The following is a 9,286-nucleotide window of genomic DNA, read 5'->3' as shown; positions in this document are numbered from 1 at the left end:
TTTAGTTCATACCTTTTTTTTTTTTTTTTTTTTAAAGTTATTTTGGCTGCGGACTCGAATAACACGCAGCGATGGTTGGTGAAGAAGGTGGCTTTGTGGTGATAATGCAAACACGTGATTTGGAAATTTGGCATTTTAGTACAAACAACGGTTATTTAATATACAAGTCCAACTGGCCAAACTTTTTATTTTTACCAATTTTAAATGCAGTTATTTCCAGGAAATTAAAAAACATTTCTTCTAGTCGATTGTACTTTTCAAAGAAAATAATGGAGCCCCCAATAAAGGGTGTCTTCATTATATAAAAAGCCAACTCGTGCCTGCAATTCTAACACCACACAAATCAAAATATCTCTCTATAGAAGGCACAAAAAGAGAAAAACTTAGTAACCATGAATGTGAAAATTGAGAGTTCAAGAATCATCAAGCCATTGTATGAAGGAACTCCACCTTCAACCACAACTCACATTCCTTTCAATGTGTTTGATAATGTCACATTTGATGCTCTAATGGCTTTGATTTATGCCTATAGACCACCTACCCCTCCAACTTCCACTATTGAAATGGGACTTCGAAAAACCTTAGCGGTTTATAGGGAGTGGGCCGGGCGAATAGGTGAAGATGAGGAGGGGAACCGCGGGGTTTTTCTCAATGACGAGGGTGTTCGATTCATCGAGGCATCTATGGATGCCACGTTGGACGAAGTGTTGCCCTTAAAACCTTCCCCTTCTATGCTCTCCTTACATCCTAGCTTAAAGGATGTAGTGGAGTTGATCCAAGTTCAAGTCACGAGGTTCACGTGTGGCTCCGTGGTGGTTGGTTTCACAGGCCACCACATGATAGCCGATGGCCACGCGGCAAGCAACTTCTTCGTCTCGTGGGGTCAAGCTTGCCGCGGGGTCGAAATTACTCCCCTCCCATTGAATGACCGCACTATATTCCGCCCACGGGACCCTCCACTCATCGAGTACAACCATGTGGGGGCCGAGTTTGTGTCCAATTTAGTAAACAAGGACAACAACGTCAACAATGAAAATAAAGAGAAAACCATAATCGTGCACAAAGTCCATTTCACACTTGAGTTCCTAGGGAAACTCAAGGCGAACGCCTCTTTCATGAATGGAAAAGCGAGGGCTTATAGCACGTTCGAAAGTCTAATAGCCCATTTATGGAGGGTCATTACAAAATCGCGCGGACTAGACGCGTTACAAACTACCCAAATAAGAATCTCGGTTGATGGACGTAGAAGAATTATACCTCGAGTGCCTGATGAATTTTTTGGTAACTTAGTCCTTTGGGCATTTCCAACATCAAAAGTGAAAGAATTACTAGATGAGCCACTTCACTATGCAACAAAGATAATTCATGATGCAATTACCAAAGTTGATGACAAATATTTCAAGTCATTTATTGACTTTGCAAATCACAAAGTCACACAAGATTTAATCCCAAGTGCAGACATGAAGAAGGATTCACTTTGTCCTAATTTGGAAGTTGATAGTTGGTTGAGGTTTCCATTTTATGACTTGGATTTTGGTACTGGTTGCCCTTTTGTGTTCATGCCTTCTTATTATCCAACAGAAGGGATGATGTTTCTTGTGCCGTCATTTATTGGAGATGGAAGCATTGATGCTTTTATTCCTCTATATCAAGATAACTTGGCAAATTTCAAGAAAATTTGCTACTCTCTTGATTTGAAAGCAAAATGAGAAGAGAGCTACTTATGAGGCTTGTGATAAAATAAAAAAAAGGTGAAATAAGGTCTTGTCGTATTGTGTTGTTTTTAGGTTATTAACAATTTGGTTATTAATTTTTCCTACTGGATTTTTTTATTATGTGCATTGTCATGTTGATGATCAGTATATCTTGGAGAAGAAATGTAAGTTTGGCACTTTCTGATTTTTAAATGATGAAAGAATGCTATGGTCGTTTGTCTATTTATTATTCTCTTTTATTTTTTTTTGGTTTTACATTTGGCATTCGATATCTCTTTGTTGTCCTCGACTAATTTGAGTTCGTGTTCATGAGGTTGAGGAATATGGATTCAACATAACCCTATATCTTTGGTTCAAAATTGTATATTTATTAAAAAAAATCACTGAATATATGCATATAATATACTTCAGAATTCACAAATTTCAACTATTAAATCCCCATTTGCGTAAAGTCAAGAAAGTGTACCTTACCTGTATTTTTCTTTTCAAATATTAAACCCGAGATTTTATTAAGAACAGAAAGATTTTATCCGTCTCACCCAGAAGGTGGTAGGTAGGCTATTTTCCTCTTGGAAAAAAATCTTCATGTTTGATTTGCACGTTCTGAAATCAAACATGCACCCAGAAGGTGGTAGGTAGGCTATTTCATTTGGCCCCACCATGCACATTTTTCTTTGTCGAAATTACTCCTATTTCACTATTTCATCAGTGTTGTACTACAAAGAAATTGAAGTTTCACAAGATTTCATGTAAAATTTTAAGTTAAAAATTATTTTTAAATATAAAAAAAAAATTTTTTTAGGACAGATTAATAAGATAAGTATATCAGATAAATTAAAACAGCATATCTACTTTATTAATATATTATTACTCCTTTCGATCATTTTTACTTATTCAGTATTTTAAAAATAAACTTATTTTTAATTTAATTGATCAAGATAAGATAAGATAATTTTTTTCTCTTTTTACCTATAATATTAAATATTTACTTCAAATTATATTTTAAATTTAATAAAAATATGCATTAATTAATATAAATATATTAATAAATTGTGCATTTTACTTATTATTTTTTAAGAAATGTGCATATCAAAAATGAATAAATAAATAAGTTATTACTGTATAGAAAAGAAGACCTAACGTTATGTTTTCTTGTGTCTTGTCTACTTTATTTCCTAATGGCTTTCACGTGATTTTATCATGAAGTGGCTGTATCACAGCTCTGACTCCACACTATTTTTTGCTTATTAAAATTGCCAAAGGAAGAAAAAAATAAGATAGCTAACGAGTATTAACTTACGAGACAAAAAGAAATCTAATAATTCAAATTAATTACTTTCTCCATTTTATTTTATATGACATTATCTTTTTTAGTTATTTTAAAAAAGAATGAAATATTTTTATATTTGAGAAAAATTTAATTTTGTGAAATGATTTACTAAAGTTTGCTTTGGACCAACAAATTTCATTAATATTACTTTTTTTTATTAAATTTCGTGTCAAGCTAAACAGCTTCATATAAAATGAGACGGCTGGTGTACATGAGATTAAAAAAAATTATTTGCACTTAATGATTTTTTTTACTTATGTCTTTGGTATTATTGTCAACCAGCATCAATGATAATTTTTACTCCGTCGGTTTTAATTTATAAAAAAAATTAAAAATAGGAATAATATATTACTCATCGATTTATTTTAGATCTATTATTATTTTTTCGCCAATTTTTGCAAAGTCATACTTTGAAATGTTTTTCTTGCATTATTTTTAAATTATTTGAATTGTAAATATCATGACTTATAGTATTTTTTCATATAAATTTTATATAAATTTTATTTTTATAAATTTAAAAAGCCTATATTAAAATTATAAAATTTGACCCTTATCAGTGTGTTTAATTGCTGTAAAAATGTACTAACACGTTCACAGGTATGACAGTTTTTTTTACAAGTTAGAAACTATTGTCTTTTCAGAGAGAGAGAGAGAGAGAGACAGGCTACTCGTGCTAGTGGTACCAGCCTTGCAGTAGATTAGTACTATTGAACTGTGACAAGTCGAGACAGATATTAAAATTTAAAGTTTGAAAAGTCTGCAATTTACTATAAATAATACAAATTTAAACAGCCTTGCAGTAGATTAGTACTATTGAACTGTGACACGTCGAGACAGATATTTAAATTTAAAGTTTGTAAAGTGTCTTGTCTACTATTATATATAAGGCTTTCAGGGAATGATGAAGGGGCTGTACTTTTGTCTGACTCCACAATAATTTTTGCAATTTTTTTGCCAAAAAGAAGAAGATTTCATTAATTACTTTTATGTCAAATTTTATTTATTTAAGTCAATTTTTTTATTTTTTATTTTTAATATTATCTTTTTTAGTTATTTTAAAAAGAATGAAATATTTTGTATATTTGAGAAAATTTTAAAATTTTTTAAAACTTTTTAATTAATTACTCTTTGGACCAACAAATTTATTTATGTCAATTTTTTTTTAAATTTTGTTTTTAAAGTCTTTTTATAAAATCAAACCTCCTACCTCATTTTTGCGTTCTTTTTTTTCACGATTACGCTCGATATGGTATTATAGTCAACCAGCGTCAATGATAATTTTTACTCTGTCGATTTTAATTTATGTGCTTCCTCCAAAATTTTTTTTTCCATATCCATGTTCGATCCCCTAATTATTAAGAGAAAGCCTCCATCTGATACACAAGTTAAATTATGTATTTGTCTTAAAAGTTCATTAATTTTATAGATTATTTATTTAGAATATCATGACTTATAAATTAGGATACATAAGTTATATATAAATTTTATTTTTATAAATTTAAAAAGATTTGAATTAAAAATTTCATCAAAATGGAAGTTAAAATATTAACACGTTCACAGGAATGAAAATTTTGCTTTTATATAACTATCCATTGTGTGATTTTCAACCATATGGTTGTTGCTGTTGTTGTAGTAAAATAGTAACACGTGCTATATTACCAGCCTTGCGGTAGATTAGTACTATTGAACTGTGACAAGTCGAGACAGATATTAAAATTTTAAGTTTGTAAAGTCTGCAATTTATTATACATATACAAACTTAATAAAGTTTGACAACACATATAGTCTAAAGTTTGAGTTAGATTTTTTTTTTTTTTGTCAAACCCGCAGTATATAGGGCGGCTAGAAAGTGTTTTAGTTGCCCTACACAAGGAGGGTAACTGATTATACAAAAATAGATTGAGGGGAAACTATTATTCGTGGAGCATGTTGGTGACATCAGAATTTAAGGACCCGTTTGGCTGTGAGAATTTTTCATTTTTTTCCACCTTATTTTAAAATCAGCGTTTGGTTATGAAAATTTTAAATACAACTTGAAGTTATATTTGAAATTTAGAAAACACCTAAAACCTTTTTTTTTTTTTTTTTTTTTTTTTATTTCTAATACATTCAAACAACCAAATATTTTTTGCAAAAACTATAACCAAACACAACTCCAACTTCAAAATTTCAAATAAAGTGAAAAATATTTGATTTTTATGGAAAAACACCTACTAAATTTAGTGGGTTTAATTTTTTAGATTTTTTTACTATTAAATTTATTGTATTATTAAAATTATGAGTTCAAATATAATATTTATTGAAATTTTAAATATTCGTTCTTTCTTATTGAAAATTGTAAATTCAGATAAAACCATAATTGAAAGGTTGTATTCACCCTAAGGTGCCGCTCAGTGTACTTGAGACCTCTCAATACCCTACTACTACTAGACGTAGATATCTTGTTTCCGATGGAATTTGACACTAGACTCATAAGTCACCACTATACTTAAATCTAATTAATTTGTTTGTTTTGGATATTCGAATACAAGGTGATATTATTTAGTAAGTCAACAAATTGTTGGATTTAGCTTTGGCACAGTTGCTAGGAAGCAATTGGTATTATGAATTTTTAGGAGTGAACTTTTTTGTCTCTAGCTATTTTTATATTTTCAATTGTATTTTGAGTTGCCTTTTTGTAATCAGACTCAACTAGAATCAAAAAAGGTGGCGGATAAACTAAAGGAAAAGGCCTTGAAAAAAATGAAGTCTATGATAGGAAAGATGGAAATAGGATCGTAGTTGTTAAAGGGAGGTTAGTTAAGACAAGTTCATCAACAAAACTATCAAATGAGTTAGGAATAATTATTCGGAATTTACTTATGTATCCCAATTAGTAGAAGAACTTCTTACGTGGCATCGAATGTGTGTTGCATCTTTCGTGTGAGTTCTTTCTACTTGTTTGGAAGCGGAAGTAAGTTATTTTGCATGTTAGATAGTATTTTAAATTGTCGTTTAATCAGAAGTAATTTCAACTAGAAATAACAAATGATATGGGAAAACTTGAGGTGAAGGTCTTAAAAAAATGAAGTCCATGGGGAAAGACAATTCAAAATACTATCCAAAATGCAAAGATAGTGGAATATATACCGTGTCAATGTAAGAACTCACAAGAAAGATATCGAATGAGTGCTGGAATTCAAAATACTGTCCAAAATGCAAAGGTGGTGGAATATATATATTAGTAACTTCAAAATTACAATTGGAAACTTTATTGTCACAAGTATTCACTGTTAATGTGATCAATTCTAACTAGGAAAGTAAATAAAATCCTAATAAATCTAATTAAAGGTATGAGTTGCATTACTAGCGGTAATATAGCAAATATAGAGCAAAAGGTCGCGAGTGAACATTGAAATATAAGCTTTGGTGCACTATTTTTGTGTGCACGGTTGTGGTTGCATTTCTCTTAATAAATAATTTATTTATTTCTTTAATTCATTTATTAATTTCTTTTTCACTATCCATATAATGCGAAGAAGTTAAACAAAAAGACATAACAGAGTACAAACATAGCAACGCAACAAGCAACATAGAAGGAATAAACCTATTTGTCTTGTGGAGATATGCTAAATGTATTATTCCTATCAAAATGCATTCTTCTTTAGGTATTTAAATTTCTAAAAAAAAAACTGCATTATTTTTTTTAAAAAAATCAGCATTTTTAAAAAAAATATGAAAAAAATAATAATTTTTGTAAAAAAATATCAACAAATTTAGAAAAAAAAACAAAAAAAATGATTTAAAAAATGGAAAAGTTGATTTTTTTTAAAAAATGTGAAATCTAAATAATCCGTTTTATTATTTTTTTTTTAAAATAACTTTTGCATTTTATAAACTATTTTTTTATTTTCTATAATTTTTGATATTTTTTTACAAAAATTATTAGGTATTTTTCAGTTTTTTTTTTTTTAAAACAAATAGTTTTTAAAAAATTTCATGTAGGAGCCATTGTGATATTATTTATCCACGTCGACAACACTTGGCAACATTTTTATATAAAATGAAGAGTGTAGATCACATGTCATTCAAGAATAATTTGAGGTGTGTTTTGCAAATTAGATAGTGATAATTTAGATAGTTTTCTCAACCCTCTGATAGCTTAGATATGAAAATAAAATAAAAAATGATAATTGAGTGTGTTTTTGATCCTTATCCCTTATCTCAAAAATATAATAAGAAATAAAATCAGACACTCGTATGTATACCAGTTGACAAGTTATTAGTCTTGTCATTTCATTCAACTAAGCACCAAAAAATTCACCTATATTCCAAAACTGCAAGTTACCTTAACCTTAGGGCGACAAGTTATACCTTAGGGTGACAAGTTATAAGTATTGTCTTTTCATCCAACAAAGTATTACTAATAATTTCACTTATATATTACAAAACTGCAAGCTACCATAACCTTAGGGTGACAAGTGATAGCTTAGGGTGAAAAGTTATGAGTATTATCTTTTCATCCAACAAAGCATTACTAATAATTTCACCAGTATATTTCAAAACTGCAAGCTACCTTAACCTTAGGGTGACAAGTTATAAGTATTGTTGTTTAACCTTAAAAATGTAAGCAGTTGAATTTATATGAGATGCCAAAGATACGCAGCTAAATTCGTTCAAAGATTTGAATAGTGTGATGTATAATGAAATGGACAAAGAGTCAGATCTAATCGAGTGCCGGATTCGCGTGATCTCGGACTAGAAAACCGAGGTCGGTAGCCTCGCATCGTTACAAACTGTAAAGAAATGCAAACTAAGTAAAACTCAAGAACAAATGGAAACGGATGCTGTATTCTTAAATGATTATTGATATGAATCCTCTCTCTCTTTTTTCTCCAGCCCCCTTTTATGAATGGAGGCCTCCCCTTTATATAGTAGAGGAATTTCTAACCTAGTACAATTCTAAGTAAAGCAAGTAAATGCGGGTGACAAGGCCGTCGGATTGACGCCGAATATCCGGGTGAGGGCGGATATTTCAATCTTCGTTGACGGCAACGATCATCTTTCCGCTATCGCCTCGCATCGGCCCGACCTCGGCTTCCCGATCCCGTGAGGTGCTCGAGCTTCACCCGAGCATAATCATAACAACGGGAAACCGAGCGTACTCGTGTCCTCGGTTTTACCCGTATACATATAGTCCCCCCATTTCCCGTGGCGCAGTTATTGTCGACGGGGAATGGAACCTTTAAGTCAAACCTCACTCTGCCCAATGCTAGGTCATTATTAACCAGCCGCCAAATCTTTTTTGGGAATCCTCCTCGAGTCGAATTTGATACGCCAGATCCCAAAAATCCTCTTCTATATAAAGCCCATGTTTCCTTCCTTTCCCATGCGTCCATACTTCTTCAAACCTCACTTTTGTTTCTCCTTCAAGCCTACGTTAAGAAAAACATTACACAACCATGGCGTACGTTCCATTACTGACCCAAGGTGAAGGTCAGTCTTCATTCATACCACCGGCTGGAACCGAAGGCCCAGACAGGGAGTTAGAATCTACTGCTGCTGGCATTGTCCCGTCGGGTTTCAGCTACGCGAATGACTGTAAAGTTCTTCACCATCTCGACCCGGTGGAGGATTTCGAATCTCTTATTGACGATAGTGCCATTACCACGGTTAGGGAAGACTGCGGCCTAGGCGCGGACGTTGACCTTCTCCCCGTCGGGGATGGTGTAAAAATAACTCATCATGTTCCTGGCTATTCGTTGTTGCATACGTACCTTTTTGCCATTGGGTTCGTCCTTCCCGTTCATAGGATAATCGAGGACTTCTGCCATCGATATCGAATATGTATCAGTCAAATAGCCCCTCAGATTTAGAGGCTTGTGTTCTGTATTGAGAAGTTAGCCAATGCGGCCGGGTGGCTTTCACTCGACCACTTACTCTATTTATACGTACCTCGGATCCGGCGGAGAATCGTTCTCGCTGATTCCCGGGAAGCCGAAGTCTCATTGACCCCGAAGATGATTACGATAGATGGTGCCTAAATCGATTTGTGATGATACACACGGCCACCGCACCGCCCTCTCGTCGAATTTTCGGTGTGGAACCCTTCACCGACCTGGGCCGAGCCCATACTTGGAGGTTATCTTTGAGTGGGTGATTGCCCTTCTCGGTGGCTTCGTAGCCTAGGGCGTTCTTGGAGAAGATGGCACCGATGGGTGGAAAGGCAAGGATCACCAGTAACTTCGACCCAAATACTCCA

The 9,286-nt window shown here is 32.7% G+C and overlaps 1 protein-coding gene across 1 annotated transcript; it reads left to right on the top strand.

Annotated features, from left to right (window-relative positions):
* Nucleotides 1-323: 323 nt before the first annotated feature.
* On the top strand, nucleotides 324-1,907 carry LOC132043014 (agmatine hydroxycinnamoyltransferase 1-like). The gene has a single exon (XM_059433508.1). The coding sequence runs from the start codon at nucleotides 393-395 to the stop codon at nucleotides 1,707-1,709; it is 1,317 nt and encodes a 438-aa protein (XP_059289491.1). The 5' UTR covers nucleotides 324-392; the 3' UTR covers nucleotides 1,710-1,907.
* The last annotated feature ends 7,379 nt before the right edge of the window (nucleotides 1,908-9,286 follow it).

The sequence above is a fragment of the Lycium ferocissimum genome, unplaced genomic scaffold (assembly GCF_029784015.1).
Source record: "Lycium ferocissimum isolate CSIRO_LF1 unplaced genomic scaffold, AGI_CSIRO_Lferr_CH_V1 ctg19913, whole genome shotgun sequence".
Taxonomy (NCBI): Eukaryota; Viridiplantae; Streptophyta; class Magnoliopsida; order Solanales; family Solanaceae; genus Lycium; species Lycium ferocissimum.
This window is presented reverse-complemented; position numbering and strand designations above follow the sequence as displayed.